Source organism: Thermobia domestica, chromosome 4 (assembly GCF_964235325.1).
Source record: "Thermobia domestica chromosome 4, izTheDome1.hap1.1, whole genome shotgun sequence".
NCBI lineage: Eukaryota > Metazoa > Arthropoda > Insecta > Zygentoma > Lepismatidae > Thermobia > Thermobia domestica.
Window position 1 is genome coordinate 38,390,747 of NC_137457.1, and position 23,092 is coordinate 38,413,838.

Genomic DNA, 23,092 nt, shown 5'->3' on the forward strand with positions numbered 1-23,092 from the left:
GAGGTATTGACAGAACGTCGGTATATTATATGTGAATATTAAATACAAATTAAGATAATCGTGCAATAGCAATTAATAAGTTATGTAATCTATTTATTTGCAGCTATTTTCATACGCAGGTAGCTTCTCAATATTCGCATTACAGCATTTAGGTAGAGCATATCGAAAATCGGATCGTGGTTCAAGACAAAAAACTAGCTGGCACCAAACTGTCGCGTAAGAAATTAACTAATCGCAAAATAAAGTGAAGAGATTGAGAGCGGTAATACCTTAATCGCTCTCTCTGAACTTTCTATTATCTTCATTCATACATATAAAAGTGTATGTATGTATGTTCCTACATAACTCATGTATGCCTAGAGCAGGGTTTCTCAACCTGGGAGTAGTGGCCCCTAGGGGTCGCGAAGATAAGCGGAAGAGATAAATATAGTTAGAATCTAATTTCGGAAATTATTTTGAATTTTGTTCTGATAGGCATACTTTTATTTTTTATACACACTGTAAAGAACAATAAAAAAAGTCTATTGAACATTTTCAAAGGGTGCAGATTTGTTTAAAAATGAATTTAAATGAAAGAGGTATAATATGAAACTAATGAGAACTTTATATAGAAATACTAGAAAAATGCACATGCAACAAAACCAGCACTTTGAAATACAATTAAAATTGAAACCTAATGAGATACCTAAGCATGGTGTAATTTCACTAGTGCAGCAATGCCATGTTCAACCTTTAGTTTACCATTGACAGTACACTGTCAAAAGTGTACATCCGTTCGTCCCGCTGCCACTGTACTGACAGAGGCGAAAGGTCTACTTTTACCAGCGACACACCGGTTGAGAACCAACCTTTTTGGTTTCTTTCAGTATGGACTATCTCTTCATACAATAAGGCACATCATTTTAAAAAATAAGTGTGCTGTTCCTACTTTTTTCTAGCTTTTAACAGCAATAAAAATTTAGGTTTGTGATTTTTAAAAAGAATGGCTTTTAAATTTTAAAAACTCTACGTTTCACAGGATTTTATAAATGTTTCGCAGGGAATGTCATGGTGATTCAACGTATAGTACAGTCCGCATTGGAAGAAGGCGAAGAAAACTCTTCTTTTTTTTTTACCACAGCTAGGAGTGCGGGGGGGAAGAGTGAAATTGAGAAATCGTGTTTTCCTCCCTGTGTAGACTAAACATATCTCGACGGAAATAATTTATGAGCCACGAGCAGGAAGCTATGTTATCTCCAATTCGTTTTAACAAGTGGGCTATATACACAATTTGCCCTCTAACCCCCCACCCCTCACACCCACGAGCTCAAACTGCGCTGTTTGTTCCTCGTGTACAAATCCATGTGGTTCATTTTCCGGTGTGTGTGTGTGGATGGAATTCTTTTACGCAGAAGAGAGTAGAATCAAGAGTAGTAGGTTCGCTTACATTTCGAGATGGCAGCAACAAGCCTTTCCAAAGAAGAAATTCAAGAAGCCCTCTGGGAGGAGACCGACACAGAAGATGTAGATGATTTGGACGTTAGTGACAATGACGAACCAGACATCGAACCCGAGACATTGAGTGAAGACGATTCCGACAGCGACGACGAAACACGTCCAGACTACAGGCAGTGGATTCGACGGGACAGATCTAAACCTTCCCCTACACCTTTCCCTTTCACTTTGCAAGCTGGACCAAAGACCGACAGACTGACTGCATCCTCAAACCCCATTGACGCTTTTTGTCTATTTTGTGATGGTGATTTCTTCAACATGTTGTTGACAGAATCGAATAGGTATTATCAACAACATGTTGCAAGACACAAGCCATCCAAAATAGAGCCACCCATTACGCTGGAGGAACTGTATCGTTTTTTTGCTATCCACCTTAGTATGGGACACAACAGACGAGACAGGTACTCAGACTATTGGAATCGGTCCGGCATCATGTTCTCTCCTTGGTACGGCGAAAATCTTTCCAGAAATCGTTTCTTTCACATTTTACGCTTTCTTCACTTCTCTGACAATAGCAGACCACCTAACGTGAACGACCAGTCCTATGACCGCTTCTGGAAACTGAGGGACGTTTTCGAATATCTACGTGACAAATATGATAAACTGTACCAACCGACAGAAAACTTATCGCTTGACGAAGCCATGATTCTGTACAAAGGTAAAGTGATTTTCAAGCAATATATCCCGAAGAAACGCAAACGATTTGGGGTGAAACTCTACATGCTTTGTGATTCTAAGGGGTATGTTGTCGATCAGATCGTTTACCTTGGCAAAGATAAGACCAGACAGACAACAGAAATGACTTCAACACACGCATTGGTCATTGAACTGACACAGAAAGTTCAAGGAGTTGGCCATAAAATTTTTATGGACAACTTCTTTTCCTCTCCTGATCTTTTTGACGATCTTGCAACAAAGCGTACGCAATGTTGCGGGACCGTCAACAAGAACAGACGTTCGATGCCTGACGACTTCAAAGACCGCTTTTTCAAAACAACACGAGGGGACATACATGTACGGACCAGGGATGACTTATGTGCGGTTTGTTGGAGAGATAAACGAGACGTTTTTCTTCTGACAAACTTTCACAACTTTCCTGTCGACGGTAACTTCCTTGACGAACATAAAAACGCGATCAAGCCGCACATTGTTCTGGAATACAATAAACACATGGGTTACGTTGACAATGCTGACAAGATGACGAACACGTATAACGTGCGAAGACGGACAATGAAATGGACAAAGAAGGTTTTCTTCTACCTTCTTGACCAAACTATTTTAAACTCTTTCATTCTGTTACGTTTCTTTCGACCTTCCCCTGCCTTACGAGACTATAGACTACAACTGATTTACGAACTGGTGGCTCTGGGGACACCACCAGTTCCAGGACCGTCGCACATAATAAGTCGACCTCCACCTCTAAAAATACAAAGGTTGGAAGCTGCCAATTCTAAACATTGGCCCAAGAAAGTTCACGAATGCAAGGACTGTGTGGTGTGCTCCAATAGTAAAAAAAGGAAGAGATCAAATTATGTGTGCTCGGAGTGTAAGGTTCACCTGTGCGTTGATCCATGCTTCGGGGTGTACCACACGCGACAGTGACCCACGTGACCCTAAGGGACCTGAGTGCATTGTACACAAGCTGTGACCAGGCTGTTGGTAAGTACAAGTACTAACTTTCATTTATATTGCATAATTTTACTTCTTTGTCAATGTCTATAATAAAAAAAAGGCATTGGATTGTTACTGGAGATATGTGCAATGTTTCAGAAGAAATATTTATAGTGAAAATACTATTTGATTTTAAGACCTAAACCAAAAAGATTTCGCATTCGGAAGGATGTACGTACATTTTCAATACAATTCTTTACAAACAATATTGAAAAGAAGGGGGTTGGGGGTGTTTTCACCCCCAAATTTAGCATTTTTTTTAGATTTTTTTATCTTTGGCGCCCCGTGGCGCCCCCTGAGTTTCTACCAAGTATGTCAAAGGACTCAAACATTATACCAGGGACCTTCCTTAAGAATACAAAAGTGATTTCATAACTTAGTCGCATTTCGTAACGTCAGAAAAAAATGTTTTCTGGTACACTGCAATGACATAAATTTTACACATTTTTTTCGCATTTGCAAGGTGTCAGAAAATAATTTATAGAAACATTACTATTTCATTCTAAGACCTCAACCAAAAAGATTTCGCATTCGGAAGGATGTACGTACATTTTCAATGCAATTCTTTACAAACAAAATTGAAAAGAAGGGGGTTGGGGGTGTTTTCACCCCCAAATTTAGCATTTTTTTAAGATTTTTTTATCTTTGGCGCCCCGTGGCGCCCCCTGAGTTTCTACCAAGTATGTCAAAGGACTCAAACATTATACCAGGGACCTTCCTTAAGAATACAAAAGTGATTTCATAACTTAGTCGCATTTCGTAACGTCAGAAAAAAATGTTTTCTGGTACACTGCAATGACATAAATTTTACACATTTTTTTCGCATTTGCAAGGTGTCAGAAAATAATTTATAGAAACATTACTATTTCATTCTAAGACCTCAACCAAAAAGATTTCGCATTCGGAAGGATGTACGTACATTTTCAATGCAATTCTTTACAAACAAAATTGAAAAGAAGGGGGTTGGGGGTGTTTTCACCCCCAAATTTAGCATTTTTTTTAGATTTTTTTATCTTTGGCGCCCCGTGGCGCCCCCTGAGTTTCTACCAAGTATGTCAAAGGACTCAAACATTATACCAGGGACCTTCCTTAAGAATACAAAAGTGATTTCATAACTTAGTCGCATTTCGTAACGTCAGAAAAAAATGTTTTCTGGTACACTGCAATGACATAAATTTTACACATTTTTTTCGCATTTGCAAGGTGTCAGAAAATAATTTATAGAAACATTACTATTTCATTCTAAGACCTCAACCAAAAAGATTTCGCATTCGGAAGGATGTACGTACATTTTCAATGCAATTCGTTACAAACAAAATTGAAAAGAAGGGGGTTGGGGGTGTTTTCACCCCCAAATTTAGCATTTTTTCTAGATTTTTTTATCTTTGGCGCCCCGTGGCGCCCCCTGAGTCTCTACCAAGTATGTCAAAGGACTCAAACATTATACCAGGGACCTTCCTTATGAATACAAAAGTAATTTCATAACTTAGTCGCATTTCGTAACGTCAGAAAAAAATGTTTTCTGGTACACTGCAATGACATAAATTTTACACATTTTTTTCGCATTTGCAAGGTGTCAGAAAATAATTTATAGAAACATTACTATTTCATTCTAAGACCTCAACCAAAAAGATTTCGCATTCGGAAGGATGTACGTACATTTTCAATACAATTCTTTACAAACAAAATTGAAACGAAGGGAGTTGGGGGTGTTTTCACCCCAAATTTAGCATTTTTTCTAGATTTTTTGATCTTTGGCGCCCCGTGGCGCTGCTCGGTTTGTACCAAGTATCTCAAATGACCCCCAAAATTATAGCAGAGACCTTTGGCAACAAAATGCTTTTTACTTTATGTCTCTATACGCAATAGTAGTTATTTTAGAAGCTTTTCTTTCATACACTACAAACTGTTAAAAATCATTTAAATTTCCCGCGGTACGGAGAAGCGTACACCCTGCTGGCCGGCGGTAAAGTAAAGGTCAATCTTCGTGACGAACATTATGAAGCCATTTTCAACTGATAAGCGATTTCTTCTCTTTGCTTTAATGTTTACCACGAAAAAAAAAACTTTCACACAAGTACGATGTAGCAAATGGAATTACTTTTAAAGCAGTAGATACCAGACCAGGATATTCTTCTCTCCTCATCATGCAGAACTTGTTCAAGTCTTCGTTACAGAAAACTAGTCCCAAAGACTTGTGGCATGATCATTCTATTATTTGGTCAAGAATTTTTGGGCTTAGATCAGATACGTTAATGGAGTCTTCAATGAAGGAGTTTAACATCCATCTTGAACCAGCACCTTCGTCGTTGGAAATATAGATATAATAGTTACTGTATCCACTGTCAATGCCGGGCGCCGAAAAAAGGGGGCACACGTTTCGGAGGAAGTGTGTTACTCATGTTAGGAAAGTGCATGTGCACATGTATAAAATAGAAGGAAAAAAGTAATAAAATGTGCTCAAAATCAAGGAAAGGCAGGGTTTACTTTATTGAGCTTCGTGCCAACCATGGTGGTGCGTCGCAGCTAGTCTATTGACCTCACTCATATGTACGGAGACATCGTCGTATACTCTTTCCCCGAGAGCTGATTTTCCATGCCACGGCACTGTTCGCTATAAACAAGAAATTGATTCTACTATTATAGAAATAGGTATGTTAAAAATCCCACACAAGCTTATTATAAAACACAAATTATAAAAGGGTCGCTTGCAAGAGGATGTGATGAAAGGGGATCGTGATAGGAATTAGATTGAGAACCATTGGCCTAGAGTAATTTTTTTTCACATTTCTTATAGTCTGAAAAAGAGTGCTGTCGGGTTACCTATAGTGAATGGGAGGGGAATACATATAAAAGATTGCTAGTAAATGATGGGTATTAGTGTTGAATTCATAGTTTTCGGGGTCGCTTAGATAAATAGTGTGACTTTCGATTTCGCTTAACTTCGATTAAGCTGCCATTAGTAGGGAGGGGCACGAGCGACCTTTCTTTGAAACTCGACTTGACTCGAAACAGACATATTTGAGGTCTACTCTAGGCGCGAAAAATATCCTCCAACTCGACTCGTATTAGAGTCGAGTCGAACCAAAACGAGCCAAATCCTGTGTGTAGTCCTACCTAGACTATACATAGACAATATAATTATTCTATTATCCATTATACTACTATTACTACGAATAATAATAATAATAATAATAATAATAATAATAATAATAATAATAATAATAATAATTACAACACGGTGTATAAACATGAACGATAGATGGTTAGTAAAGGAATACTAAAACCTAGTTGACTGCCGTCGTCGGTAGTCATGAAGTCTACAAGTCAGACATCGTTCATTACCCTAAGCTGTAAGCGTTGATGGACTACAGATGGTCAACTATTGACCTCTCGCCAAAAATTGGTAGCCCCGCAGCGACAATCCGCGGTGGCCCCAGTTCCATTTTGAAAACTTTACTACCAGCGGCAGAGACGCGATGAATCGACAACGAACCACAAAATTACAATCCCAAAATATGTTAAAATGCCTATATGTGTGATTTGTTTATATTTAGGTGAGTTAAAAAAAACAAAAAAATTACCCCGGGGGGACGCGAACTATCAATATCACGATTACTATGCACGTGTTCTTCTGACTTCCCCACGAAAACGATCATAAATAGATTGCTTGTTGAGGGATAAATCATTGACGTCTTAATTTAGCCGATCAGACATACCCCTACATTTCGAGTTCTAGGAGGTGATACCGTGAACCGTTTCAGATTTATTTCTTTCTTGTGGGGTACTATCTATGTGCAAAATTTGAGCATAATAGCCGACATGAATCTTCGATGCCTCTTATCTTTAGTACAATTTTAACAAGAGATGGTGTGGGTCAATGAAACTTTGATCCACGACCGACCATGACCCACTATCACCCACCACCCAAATGATTCATTGGCCTATTCTGACCCATCATCCATCGTGATCCACTCTGACCAACCACCAACTATGAACCACTCTGAACCATTGCGACCAACTCCGACCCACCGACACCCATCGACATCAACTCTGACCTATGATCCACGTCCTCTTCTCCGTTGACTAAAGAGGTTCAACTTGTAATAAAACAAGTTTGTGAAATTATCACTTATCGGAGTTTAAATTTTTACCGTCAATGGTTCAAGCACTTGTCTGTTACAATACTGGTGGATCGAACCTTTACGATATATAATGGCAAAGTTTTTCTCATCTTCAGAATTAAAATGAATTTAAATTTATCATATATAATTATGTCTTTGTTGCCTTACAGACACATTTCTGTAGAAAATAGGATGAAATTTGAAAGTCTCAAATCAAGGAAAAGTAGACCAGGGTAAAATAAGAAAGAAAAACTAATTTTCTATATAATTAAGCACCTGGAGTGCAATCTTTATCTAACTAACTAACTAACTAACTAACTCTATGGCCTATGGAACCCGGAGGTTCAATGCCGCGTTCACAAAAGCTCTCCACTGACTTCTATGATTAGATAACTGCATCCAGTTTCTACTTTGTATTCTTATCGCTGCAAGATCCATCTTAATATAATCCTCCCATCTGCGCCTAGGTCTTCCTAATGGTCGTTTTCCAATTGGTCTTCCAGTCAAGACTTTGAAATCGTTTCTACTTTCTTCCATTCTAGTTACATGACTCGCCCACCTAAGCATCCTAGACTTGACGTCCCTAACAATGCTGGGTGAAAAATATAAATTATGTAATTCCTCGTTATGAAGTTTCCGCCATTCTTCATTTCCGTTAACGTTTGGTCCGAATATTCCTCTCAGGATCTTGTTCTCAAATACTTTTAGTCTCTGTTCTTCTCTCAGAGTAAGTGGCCATGTATCGCAGCCATACAGAACAACAGGCATGATTATCGTTTGATATATTTTAAGCTTCAAACTCCTCGACAGAGTTCGCGACGACAAGAGATTTTGAACCGAATAGTAACACGAATTCCCTGGTTTTAGTCGACATTTAATTTCTCCGTGAATATGATTTACAACTGTTAATATTGATCCTAGACATTTGAAACTATCCACTTTATCAAAAGTATTATTTAATATTTTAACGCGTCCATAATTTGCTGTATTCCGGTCCCGATGCACTTCCATGTATTGAGTTTTCTCTGCATTTACTTCTAAACCCATGTCCCTGCAAGCGTTTAATAAGATCTCTGCATTTCTTTCTATTGTTCTCCTATCTTCCCCTATTCAGCATATGTCATAACCTGGTGAATACCGTTCAACTGTAGGCCCTGGTTGCTATCTTTGATTTTCCTGGTTGCTATCTATAGCGTATTTCCCTGGTTGCTATCTATAGCCTATTCCAGAAAGAAGTTAAATAATAATGATGACAACGCATCTGCTTGCTTCAGAACATTTTCGACGTGAAAGTTCGTGGACAAAAATTTTCCTACCCGGACTTTTCTTTGGGATTCATTTAGACATATCTTAATTAATCTAATTAGCTTTCTCGGTATTCCAAGTTCTGTAAGAACGTTGTATAATGTTTCTCTCCTAACCGAGTTGTACGCCTTTCTAAAATCAATAAATAGTTGATGTACTGGGGTATTTTCTCCCACTTTTGTTTGGAGTATTTTACGAATGGTAAATATATTGTCGATAGTTGATCGATTTCGTCTAAATCCGCACTGATAATCTCCAATAAATTCATCTGCGTATGGGGTCAGTCTAGCTAATAAAATATTTGAAGGTATTTTATAGGATGTTGACAGTAGAGAAATGCCTCGATAATTATTACAGTCAGTTTTTTCGCCTTTCCTGTGAATTGGAACAATGATTGATTCTTTCTACTCTTGTTACAATTCTTCTTTGTTCCAGATAAGGAGAATGAGTTTGTGTATCTTGTTCCACAATTTTTCGCCTCCAGCTAAAATTAACTCAGCCGGAATGTCATCTACACCCGGAGATTTGTGTTTCTTTAATTTCTTTATAGCGGTTTCTACTTCTATTCAGTTCGGTTCTGGAATATACGGTTCTCCGGTGTGTATCTATTTTTCTCCACGCACACTAAATTTTGGTTGCGTGTTAAGCAAATCGTCAAAGACATCTTTCCATCTATTTGAGAAGCTATCCGTGGCAGTGAGAACTGTACAGTCAGATTTCTTTAATATATAATCACGAGGTTGATTGCCTTTCTTATATTCGTTGATTCCCTTATACATGTCTCGGATGTTTTTATTTTTACTATTATCTTCAAGTTCCTTAATTTTAGCTTTTATAAAATCGCGTTTCTTTGTTCTAAAAGTTTTGGAAGTTTCCCGCCTGATATCTGCGAACTTTTGTGTAGTTATTTCATACAGGTCTTGTATCCAGCGTAGTTTTGCCTGTTTTCTCTTCTTGCTAGTTTTATGCATTCCTTGTCGAACCGTGGTTCGTTCCTACGTATTTCGGCGTGTTCCAATTTTTCTTTTGCTGACATTTTAATGTTATCTCCAATATCAATCCAGGTATCCTAAACACTAGTGCAATCCGAATCTTCTAAAGCCGAGAATCTATTCGAAACTTCTCTCTTACCGAGAATCTATTCGGGCTCTCTTCTAATTTCTTTAAATTTATTCTCTCCGTTTTCGGACAATGAATATTATCTTTATCCAACGATGACTCTTCTCGTATTATCGCTGCTACCAGGTAGTGGTCAGTGTCACGATCAGCCCCTCTAAACGATCGGAAAACAATTTTGCTAGATTGCCTTCTTCTATCTACTAAAACGTGATCAATTTGGTTATGTATTTTCCCGTCTGGTTATGTCCAAGTGTATTTATGAACGTCGCGATGTGGGAATTTTGTACTTTTCTCGATTAGGTTTTCGCATGTTGCAAATTTCACGAGTCTAACACCGTTGTCATTACTTTCTATATGAAGACTTTCGTTCCCGCCACCGTTAGGACTAATTTTGGTCTTAAATGACATTAAAATTTCTACCAATTTATTTAGCGACCAGTGTTGCATTTAAACGCTCGGCGCCCGTACGCACTTTTGCTCTCGGCGCCCCCAAAAACTACATACTTCTCCGCCTTTTCATCCCTAACTTAAAAATAAAACTTAATTCAAATATGCTTTACTATTGACTTTATTACAGTTAAATACCACTCGCTACATGCTACAGCTAGTACTAAGTAACAAAAAATAACAAATGTGAAACATGTTCTGAATTAATTTTAGATTTTTTACGCTATTATTAAACATATTAGAATAGTAAAAGAGAATTGTTCATGAAATAGTATATATTTGCTCTTGATTTTTAACTTTTTCATACGGAAAAAATAAAATATTATTCAACTTTTAAACTTTGCACTCTGCAAATATGTTGCCCTCTTGGCAATGAAACTAATGTGAAATGTGGACTAATGCGGACTAATGGGAAATGCGGCACTGTTAGCGCCGCTGAAAACTTACGATTCGATTCCAATATCGGTTGATTTCGATATTTTTATATCGCTACGTAACCACCCTGGTTGCTAATGGGAGCTTAATTGGACTCGAATTGAAAGTAGAACTATTCACCTAAGCGACCACGAAGCTATGGATTCGATACTACTATCGACCCGTTTCTAGCATTTAATATTTATCCCGACAGTACTCTTTTCCAGACTGTAAGAAATATAGTTAAAATTGCGCTAGATATGTCAGAATTACATTGAAACACACAAACATACATCCACTTTTATATTTTGTATAAATAGAGAGTGAGTGAGCGAGCGAGAGAGCATCCCAACTTCCACATTGCAAAAACATATATCAGGAATTAAATTGAAAATCTATGTCAAGACTTTCTGTTGTGGCATGCTTCATAAGGACAATTCCAGTCTGCTAACCTGACCTTCGGGGTTCATGCATTTGTTGCGAGCGTTGCGACTTTGGATTCTCTGTTTAAACCCTCTCTTTATGAATCGAATAATTTTTCAAGAACAGAAATGACATGCTGTATTATGAATGTTAAGAATTACCCTCTATATGACAAATAGCTGCAAATGAATACACAACATGATTTATTTATTGCTATGGAACGAGTTCCTTAAGTTGTATTTAACATTCTCATATATATAATACCGACCTACTGTGAACACATACCTGTTTCAGATGTTATGTTTTAAACATAATAATTACTATATTCTGCAATGATTATGTTATATATATACAACTAATGTATTGCGGAAAATATAATTTTTAAAAGAGCATTGATCCAGTTGGGAATCGAACTCACAACCCTATGATTTGAAATCGGACAGCTTACCAGCGAGCTAACATAATGACTTCTGGAAACATGCTTCTAGCGATGTATAACGGTTCTCAAGAAAATTATGACATTCATATCCACTACAAACGATGTTTTTGTTCTACTTTTACTTTTGTTTTAGTACTCAGGCGATAATTATATTCTATGTCTTAACTTTGAGCATTATTTTACATATGGAAAGATTCGTTTACATATCTAAATATTCCATTACGTATGGAGAGCTAAATGACAAACAAGCATGTGCTGACATTAATACAAGGTTTCGAAATATTGTATCATTAAATGTTTCAATCAATGTTGCTTTTTTTCAACACTTGATAACAAGTCGAAAAACACATCTGCAAACTTTTCCCCGATTGCAAAGGCTGGCTTGGAGGTTCGAACCTAGTTTAGTATTTTCCGAAGATACCCGAAGTTGGACTTGGATAATTTTTGCCTCTAAACACCAATAAAGAATGCGCTCAACCTTTTTAATACAAGGTGTACATTTAAAATATATTTGGAAAGAATAATGTCTCCTTGATAAGACTTCCATCCAGGTCTGGTTACTCCAGACTTCGAAGTGTTAACTACCGGGCTACCTAGGTAATCTTATAAATGTTGGTTTGTCTATTGTATTTACATTGTGGATAGACGAAATAGGAGCAATATGACATAGGAATCGGTAAATTACTCCTAATATAATGTATGCGTTATATATATCACAATCCCTTCCAGAATATTTCCAAGGTTTGGTAAGTAATCCACGTGGTTGAAAGGAAGAGCCAAATGTACTCGTACAAAATAATCTTGTATATGACTACAGAGATTGCGTGGTTCAATGAGAACTTGAAACACGACACACTGTCCCACCACCTACTGTGACTTACTCTGACCCGCCACCCATCATGAACCACTCTGAACCATTGTGATTAACACTGACACACAAAAAACCCATTGTCATCAACTCTGACGCGTAATCCATGCCCTCCTCCTCACTGACTAAAGAGTTTATACTTGTAATAAAAGAATGATATGAAATCATCACTAAAAGTTTCTACGCTCCATCGCTATGGCACCGCTCTATTTCAATGCCGATGGATCTTACCTTTACGATATATAATGGTATTTTTTTGTCAAGGGCCAAATTGGGATGAATTTAATTTTAATTATTCCAAAATTATTTCCTTGTTGATTTATATATACTTTGTACTGGAAAATAGGATGAAATTTGAAAGTGTTGAATAAAGGTAAAATAGACGAACGTAATTAAGGAGAAACTATAATTTTCCATATTTTAATCATCCCGTACAAAGGGCATCTACAGCCAATGGATTTGTTGTCTCTCTACTTTCTTGACCGATGAGTACCAGAGAGCATATTGGTTTGTAGAGAACCGGTAGTCTCTGTCGGTCACGAACATGTTGGTTGGTATATGTCACAAACTGAAGTGTGTTCAAACAGGAGTAGGAAATCCGTTTCTTCGTCCCGAGAGTGTAGTCACTTCTCGGGTCAAAATGCACCACGGTAGAGGCTTCGTGCTTAAGTCTTTGGGTATTTCCTTATCTCCTGACTATGCTGCGGAATTCTATGCCGGATATTATCCATGAAACTATCCTCATTATGAAGTAATATCCACACAAGAAGTGACCACAACCGGCGCAGAAGCATGGATTGCTAACTCGTAAGGGCACGTATCTCCGATGACCGACGGGAATTTTGGGCGTTGTGGTATGATTACAAAGTGTAGACATGCTAGTTTCCTAATATGCAAACTTGAAAGTAACCTATGAAGTTGTTGTTCCAGGGCACAAAACAGCCAGACACTGCTGATCGCTCTTGGCTCTTTCGCCCTATGCAACAGTTGAGCTTGCATTGTGTACGTATGTCAGAGAAAAAATTGAGCTGTCCTTCCCCGATAACACATTCATAGCTACAGACCTGCTGCATTTGACAACTAAGAAATAAAATGGTTTCCAAATGTAAATAAATCAAATTCAGTAGACGCATGGGTCGAAATAGCAGAGTCTGGTCGTGTTGAGCCTTAGCATTGGAACAACTTCAAATAGGACTTCGGAGTATTTACATTAGCAAACTAGATGTCCTCACGTTCTTTTCATACCCACAATGCCCGAGGGACTCATCGGACACTAGAAATAAGCGTCCCCAGAAATAAGCAACCCGTGCTTTTTTGCCCGTTTTTGTCACATTTGTTGAGAATCGTATTGCACAATGAAGCTAGTATAATAATTAATAGACAGCATATAATTCCACAACATAATCAGGAGATGAGGAAAGACCCAAAGATTTAGACACGAATCCTCTCCAGTGGTGCACAGTGACCAAGAAGTGACTGCACTCTCGGAACCGTCGATTGGTTTTTCGACCTCTGTGCACACCTCACTTTGTGACATCGATACCATCGTATTCGTGACCTACCAAGCTTACGGTTTTCTACATACCCATATCGTCCCTGGCACTCACGGGTCACCGGAAGTAGGAAGTTACTGGAAATGCCCTTTAAACTTGCCATATATTTAAGCTTACGGTATAAATTTTATTGCAATTTTATTCAGAACTTTATATATTGATTGCCTTATGCTCTGAACGATACATTTAATTAAAACACGTTTTATAATAGAAAGCAGTAGATATAAAATGCGAAGTACTGTAGTTTTTTGTTTCTAAATTAATAATTGTTTCTCCATTTGTTTCTCAATTAATAATTGTTTCCCAAATTGTTTTTCAAATAATATCGATCGTTTATACAAATCAACTTACTACCAATTTGAAATGTATAGAAAATGCTCCCCTCCTTAATACAATATTAACTACAAAAATGATAGTATATGATCTGATCATTTATATTAGATAATTAAAGTATTGAGATTCAGCACTCTATGTTGAACGTCTTGTGAAATTCGGACCTCACCCCCTTAGGATATGGATTAGAATGAAAGCGATACGCGTAAGATAATTTTCCAGTTGGGATTATCTAATATTAAACTATATTGCCAAAAATAATTCCTTTGACTTTTCAATTTGACCGTGATGTTCACGTACTCATAGTTACATTCATTTTTATATAAGAATTCATAAGTTACAATTGATTCAAAAGTATTTTTCTAGTAGCTTCTTCCTCTTAAACCTCACAGGTGTGTTTCAAAATCCAAGTAATAATTCCTATTGCTAGTATTACAATTGCAAATATCAATATCTAATGCCTGGAGTTCTTTAATCAATAGAAACATATGAATAAAAGAAAAAAGGGGAGTTCTTGAAAGTAAAATTTGGACAAATTCACCAGTGTTAGGAATAAGCTATCTAGAATGCACTGTACAGAATGGGTTGTTGGGTCGTAATGCGTTGTTGAGTCAGTTTTGGTCGGAGTGTCAGTGTGGGTCAGAATGGGTCGGTGGGCCTGAGTGTGTCATGTTCTTTTGACCCAAGAACCACAAACTCACTCAAAAACCTTGACTCATTTGACCCACTGACTCACCGACCCACTCCATCTCTGGACTGCATAAAACAGTCACATATGTGTCTTAACCTTCCTGCCTTTACCTAACCTCTACTTACTTAAGATAATCTAGAAAAATACAAGAAAGGAACTTGTAATGACAAATGTGCGCATTAAGAAATATACTTTGAAAGAAAAAATAACACGTGTCAACCGAAAATCGAACCCGCGTTGCTCCACTCAACACGTAGACACCTTAAAGACTTATCCATGGCAGAACTTTGTATTTGTATTTTCGAGACATTTTTGTGCTCTGTGTATTACTCTGATAAAAAATTTCTGATAGAAACAGGGGCTGCTGTTGGAGATATTGTTCATACTTCGTTGATAGAACCGTTTTAAGGACGTCTTAATAATGGTGACGGCTCACTCATTAAAAGATTAGGTAAATATGATGTTAGGACTCAACACTTAGGTCAAAGTTAAGACATGTCAACAATGGTAGTGCAGAATGATGTGTTTCCAACAATTTTAGGAAGGTGTAGGTTAGACGCTTTAATTCCACAGTGGAGAGCTCAATTTACGACACTGGTGAAGCGTCAATATAACCCTACCTTGCGATGTATTAGTAAAGCAACAATTACTACAATATTGGTTGGCTTTCATTTTACGTAACGAACGAGACATTTCTGCGTAAAAATTAAAAATAATTGAGAGATATTTAAGAAAATTTCCCTTAAAAGTCCCTTCTTGCGATTCTTTAAGTTATTACGTGGCAACACTGCTAACTAGGTAAATAATAAAATGTATTTAGGTGTTCAGTGTTATGTTCAATTTAAACTGAAAGTTTCATCGTGATCTATCAAATAGCAGCAAAGGAAATATGTATTTTATAGTCTTCACAATTTTCATAATAATTGATTTTCATCGAAGTACGAGTGTGACTTTGTGCTATTGTTCCGTTTTATTTTTCTATAGAAAACAAGTAATACAAATTATTTTATTTGATTTTCTCATTCGTTATATTATGACTGATTCCCAGTACTAACAAACTCCCCAAGAATGTTTTATGATTTGTTCGTGCATGGTATAATAGAAATAAGTTCAATGGAAAAATTTTACTGTGGTGCGGTTACATTTGTTCCGTTGAAAATGCTTGTTGTTCTGCTATTCTACACAGAATCACTTCCAAACATGTCTGCTGGTTTTTGAAGTTATCAAACAACTATCGAAGTTATTGCGTAGGACATGTATTCCTATTACATGTGCACACAGATAATCGCACGTAGTATCGTCGTATGTAATATATATTTTTAATTGCTATAATATTAAGTAAACTGTTATATTTTTGTGTTTTTGTCTGTCTGTAAGTTAATAATACTAGCAAATTCGCCCTCAAATCCACGTATTCTCAGTTATCCTGGAAAAGAATGAAAAACAAAAAAACAGTCAGACAGACGACAATTGAAACAAGGAAAAAGAGTACTGTTCTGGAAAAAAAAGGAAAACTGTAATACGCTTCGCATATAACGAAACTGAAAACACGACAAATTTCATAAACAAAAACTTTCATTAGAACTTCAGGTCAAAGGAAGAGACTGAAACTGCAAAATTGAATTCAAATTCCTAGAGATAGGGATGCGCACGAGACGAGTCGAGACAGAATTTTCCTGACAAATATACATTTTCCGACAGTTCTTCCAATAGAGAAATGTACATTTTTCGAGTCATCACTTTTACAGCACATTTTCGAGACGAAACTGCTACAAATCTTGTCTCGTGCTCATCCCTGCTTACCGAATAGACACAAACAAACACGGTCTATCCTTGGGACTACTAAAGTTTCATAAAATGACCACGATTGCTAAGTCAGTCTGCTGAGTCATATGTGGCGGAAAATTGTACAATCCTAGTGGATAATTCATCATATTTGGAGCATACTGCTCTATGGCAGTATGTAGCAAACATCCTGTTTAACGAGAAGCAGTGCGTATTTGGCCAGAAATAGAGCTGAAATTGGGATCACGAAAAAAGAGAAACGGTGTTTTATGTGAAACTCTAGTGACATGTGTCAGTAGAATAGCTGAACGTGTCATTACAGGGACACCTATTGGATAGGAAGACGAATCACTACTGTTACAGATTCAAGAAGTGGATTTCATAGCAGCCAAAATGAGGTACCATAGGTTGTACCAGATCGTCGAGCTGAAATTGTTCATGGAAGAAACATAACTAAAGATAAATGTATTGAAGGCACAGTCTATGCAGGTATAATAGTAAGTGTTTTAGTTATTGAAGCAGCTTTATTGTCTGCGATCTTTCATTATTCACCATGGACAAGCGTCACATCTTCCGTGTGTTACCCCGGTAAAATTGCCACATGCCATGAGCTTAGGCTGAAAGATTTCATTTCATTTCAATTTCGGTGGAGCGTGCATAGCATAGTAAAGGCGCCTAAGTTATTATTGTATTTTTCTTCTGTTTTCATAAATAATTATTAATATTGAAAAATTAAGCTAGCATTGTATTGCTTGATATTATTATTATTATTTTGATTGTTATTATGTAATTATTGGTTATTGTAAATAATCTAAACTAATACTTTCAGTGAATAGCGTGTTTGACATCACTTTAAGTTCTTACTGTGTGAAATCTTTTAAGTAAAAATTGCAATTCTTACCAGGTTCTGGAAGCTGGATTGGAATGTTTTCAATTGGGAAAGGCTTTACGGCCCACGTCAAATTAGCTGGGTATAGTAATTTGATTAATGCGTAGTCATACACTGCCAGGTGACCAATACTGTAAGAAAAATAACTATTGTGTAGTAACATTAATTGTTATAATTGGTACTAGTAAGCTAGTTGAATTTTCGCCTGTAAACATTTGTAAGGTATTGAAGTTAAAATAGTAATGTTTGTGTAATTTGAAATTCATTTTTGAGATGTTTCCAAATGGTGTATTTACTGTATTTGTGTAATAACAGCACATTTGTAATATTTAAAAACTTATGAAATACATAGTAAATAAACAAAAGAAACCATGAGATACGACTTTAGACTTCATCTGAAACTTAGAAACTATAATATTGATTGTACTTTATTCGTCCGACGACTTAGATGTTTTATAACTGACAGTTCTATAAGTAATTGTTATTCTATAAACTATAACTAATAATTAACACTCAAGCAAACTAGGACGAGTTTAAAATCAGTCCACTAGCCTAAACAGCTACAAGTATAATAAAGAAATATAACTACTTCACGATTCATGGCTGCTTATTAAAATATCTAATCAAGCACATCTTTCCATTCCACTTACTTGCGCAAAGATATATTATCAACTTAACTTCAAAGTGTGTTATATATGCAATTATAAGAGCATTTAAACGTATAAAACTATTCCCATTTCTTTTTCTTGCCAGTGTCAAAGTGAACATTATGCGAAATTAAGTCATAACCTTCATTAGTACATCCCCACTTTAGTACATCCTTAACACTAAAAGGATAAACATTTTTACGTCCCTAGAAGTACCGAACCGTCATTTTGACAGCTTTTAATTTGCAAGAGATATATATCCTATTTTCGTTATATTTCCGTTCTTTTAGTCTTAATTGATTATGTTTAATCGGCTACAATAGGTTTTAGGTGATTCGTTCTCTTTATATGGGATAGGTGTGAAACAAAAAGTATCTCCGTTGTATGGTAAATAGAACATTAACATTGTAAGTACGCGCATAGGACAGTTGCATGAAAACGTAAAGGAGAAATACGTACAATTCGTGGTACAGTATCCATTTTTCACGAATCACGTGATCGCTCTACCGCCCCTGTAAACATTGGTTTAGCTGGATCTTTTTTGGCACACACTGTATATAATACAGCCAAATTAATTATATTATTTCGAACGTTTTATTACACGAAAATGAATTATGTTTATTTCAACTTGTAGGAATAATTGCATTGCAAAGAATACACTTTTACATTATATAGTAACGACACAAATATTCTAATTGCATCTTTTACATTTAGTGATTTTTTTTTCTCTGAATCATATAACGAACATTTAAAAAATGCGGAAAATCATACCTATTCATTCTTGAGTACTTCTTTTTCTTTTTTATATTACATATCAGCTACTTCCTCACCTATGCAACACATTTTCGAGACACAGCCTTCTTGCATTTGTGACCGTAATCAATAGTTCTATTCTTGTTTCAAACCGAACTTGACATTGCTTCTTCTTCTGTCCTTCTCCTTTGCTCCTTTTTGCGAAATTGTCGCTATCTTCCTTAGAAACAGAACCCTTTCGTAATGCCGGATAATTTCTCTCTAAAATCGGCATCTGGTGATTTTCTGTTGTTCCTTCCTTCAACGCAGTTCATGAGTTGAAACATGCTACGTCCAGAACACTAAAGAAAACATGTATCGGCCATATCCTATTCTTAGATTTTACTGTGTATTTTTTTGGCATTTGTTCGATTACATCAACAAACTATTTTGTGTTATTATAATAGATTACTGTCTTGGGTTTTCTCTTTCTACCCGTTGAAATTGTCACACAGTTATGCATTTAATCAAAACTGCAACACTCTTTTCGCGTTTTCATTTGTATACTGTTATTGTATTTTCTAATTGATCTCCATATAAATCTGTACTGAACATATCCTTTATTCTTTGGTTCAAGCACAAATTCGGAATTTCTCTTCTATTTCGACGCATAATACCAAGGTCGTCTGTTTCTATTTCAAACATTCCGCTAATTTTCTACTTGTAAAAATGTGTTCTCAAGTAACATTCCTTACTCGGTTGAGAAAAAGTTCCATCAGCTTCAGAACAATATATTAACCTAGATTCGTTCTTGGTTCTTTCCCAGGTAGGAAATCCTATTTATATATATATATCATGATCTCCAAGCAGCCAAAATTTTAGTCTAAATTTGTTGTGCTTGTTAGACATATGAGTTTGCATCTGACACTAGTAGGAAGTAACTGTTAATCTACACAAATATGTTCTTGGGGTTTATAGTGTCTACAATTCTCAATGAAAGAGTTCCGCACAGAAGAAGGTTGCCCACTTTAGCCCTGCCGATGTATTGCTAGAAATGTATTTCTTCCTATAGTCTTTCTGTAAACCACTGGGCCAAAGCTTTTATTCTATAATCCTTTACGACATTGCTACCCCATATAACTCGTTCTCTTTCATGACCCTATGTTTTAAAATTCTATATAAAATAGCAGAGATTACACAAGAAAGGCTAGAAGTATTAATTCAACCCTTATTTAACATAACAGAGAATATTTAGAAAAAAAGCTCTGCCTTTTCTCACAACCTATATAACAGTAGAGCTTACACAAAAAGCCTATATACACTGTTTTTAACATTGAAGAAATTACTTAAGGCTAGAACATATTTTCGACATTACTATGTGGCATAGCATAGCAAACACTATAATACAGGATTGATATGAAATTCGGTATATAGTTATTTTCGATTATCCTAATTACGATTATTATATTAGTGTATGTGGAAAACGCTCCTTTATAACAATTTTAACAAATTCGCATAAAACTTGGTATATTGTGGTTACGGAACTTGCTAACTATGAATATATTTTTCTTTTTACCTAGCTTTTATAGTTTATGTGGGATACGCCTTTTAGAAAAAAATCTAAAAGATTAGAATAAAACTGGATACATGGAATTTTTGTAACATGCTGATTACGAATATAATATATGTTTATCTAGTTCTTATAGTGTATATGGGACACGCCTATTAAAAATGTAATATTTAAAAAAAATCATGCGGAAGGAGTACACATTTAGCAATGGGATATTGACTACCATATACCGGAATGTTTTTTAACCTTTATGTCAAAACTCCAATATCTAACCCTACAGAAATCGTAAACTGTACACCGTATTAAAATATTGTTTAAAGTTTTCGGTATTTACACTGCAAATAGTTTATGTGGAAAAACCGCAACATACAGGATATTATGTAACAATTACAAAAAAGACTATGTCCTATTTTGTTTAACCCCTGAAAAATAATCTCCTAAACGATAAAATATGTAAAGATCTGTTCTTATATTTGGTATGAGGGCATTGAAAGGCGGTGGCCTTCTACACTTATTGCAACCACATAGTAGGCCGTTTTCTAAAAGGATTTGAATCATTTTCCCATAATGATAAAATCGACGATCATGAAATTTGCATAGGAAATTATACGGTTTAGGCCCCCTAAATAAGCAAAGAATGGTTATTTCGAAATTTAACTTGTTATTGTAATTCTAAAGATATGTTCTATTTAACTTTACAATGCATGATTTTTTAACTTCTGTGAAAAGATAGTCTTGCAATTGAAAACAAAAATGAGTAACTGATGTACCGGTGCCCTTAATAGTGTCATTTATGCAGAAGGAGGGGAAATACAAGCAGCATCGAACGTTCAGAATCTGATCCAATATATGTTAGGAAAAACATACCGTTATGTGGGAAAGCATTGAGTATTTATCACTATGACCAGTATCTGTCCCGTTATACATTTTACAGTTAATAAACTATGAAACATTTTAAAAATTTAGGCACTTTGACTATTTGAAATGCATCATTTTGATAATTTGAATTTTGTATTATTTTGTAAACTAAAAAAACATTTAAATAAACGTTTGTAACATTTAAATAAACTAACAAGCAAGGTCCACAACGAGGCACACCCAGATCCGACTCAAACTTCGCCCAGAGGACACAATGGAAAAGAAGAAAAAATGCCAAATTAGAGCTGCCCAATGCCAGAAACACCGGAGTTATGTTCCCCAACATAACGCACCACGCGACAATATGATCTAAAGTAAACGTCGCAAGATATCCGCTTATGTCGAAAACGGAAAGGGCGAGAAGCACCGGGATGATACCAAAAAGATACCTGATATGTTATAACAATGTTTTGGCGGCCTTCTTAAAACCCACGATCTTGGATATAGCGTAAGGTATTGAAATGAGAAGTAAGATGTGTGATATATCAATGTAAGGTAAAATGCAAAATGAAAATCAATGATGTAATCGCGAAAAAGATATGTGTAATGGTGAGGACGTGATGAAGTGTAGAAGAAAAAATGAAAGTTTTTAGTTTTACGTCCCGCGTTTATGCCGACCAGGCTAAAGGAGACGGTGATTATGAGAAATGAATGAAATGTTGGAATGATGAAAGTGCAGAAGACTCGGGTAAAACAAACGTGTATGCGAAGGACAGAAGATGCCACGGCATTGGGTAACATGCCACGGCTATGGTGCGCGTCAAGTAAACGTAGCAGAGTCTCTACATGGAAGTGTCTCCGCTTTGGCGCATTATGTATTTCAAGGATATTGGGACCCGGCTTGGTACAGTAAAAACCACAGTTACACCCGCGATTCGTTTGAAGAATACAGGAACTACAAGGGGCTATCAATTGTGAAACAGCTTGAAGGCAGCTCAATCGGGAGAGTAGGTAAAATAATATTGGATTGGTTACCAAAAGCAGGACCTACCTGGAACGAAACTCACTCCTGGGCAACGTTTTGTACTTTTCTTATTCACTTTTCCTGCTGTTTCGTGAGAACAATAAACATTTAGGCCTACGTTTGTTTAAACAACAGTATTTGAATCAAAGTATGCATGGGTGATAAGGCCCAACCATGTTCTATCTTACATTTCTTTACGAATGTTTCTTTTCTTTTGCGCAATATGCTAGACTGTTTTTCGACAGGAGACGCGGTGACTCTGTGGTAGAGCGTCCATCTCTGGTACTTGGGTTTCCAGCTTGATCCCAGCTCGCGCCGTGTGGACTTTGTGGTGGACAAACACCGTGCTCGTTGGTTTTCTCGGGGTTCTCCCGTTTCCTCCCACTTTCTTCATTCCACCATTTCACTCATCTCTCATCATCACTGTCGCCTTTAGCTTAACCGGCATAACCGTCGACGTAAAGCTCAAAGATTTCATTTCATGTTTTGTTTTTCGACGGTCCCAAACAGAATCACAATATCAGTGAAAGGCAGCACTGCGGAGTCGAGTTCTATGAGTTGTTGCAATCTCCCATGAGAGGGCTAATTTACCACAGAGTAAGAGCACTCGAATTGTGTTTCAGGGTTTCACTGGCACAGATGAAACGAAGTGAGCGTGACAGCACGTGCTAGCCCGCTAGAAGTGATAGTGTGTTTGTGGCATACG

General features: G+C 36.6%; 1 protein-coding gene across 2 annotated transcripts in view; it reads right to left on the reverse strand.

Moving 5' to 3' along the window:
- The window catches only part of LOC145683295 (brachyurin-like), a 787,572-nt gene that overhangs the window by 368,852 nt on the left and 395,628 nt on the right, over positions 1-23,092 (reverse strand). For both annotated transcript variants that reach the window (XM_081754655.1, XM_081754654.1), the window contains exon 6: positions 17,568-17,686. In XM_081754655.1, the coding sequence (XP_081610781.1) occupies positions 17,568-17,686 (119 nt within the window). The remainder of the gene's footprint in view (positions 1-17,567; positions 17,687-23,092) is intronic.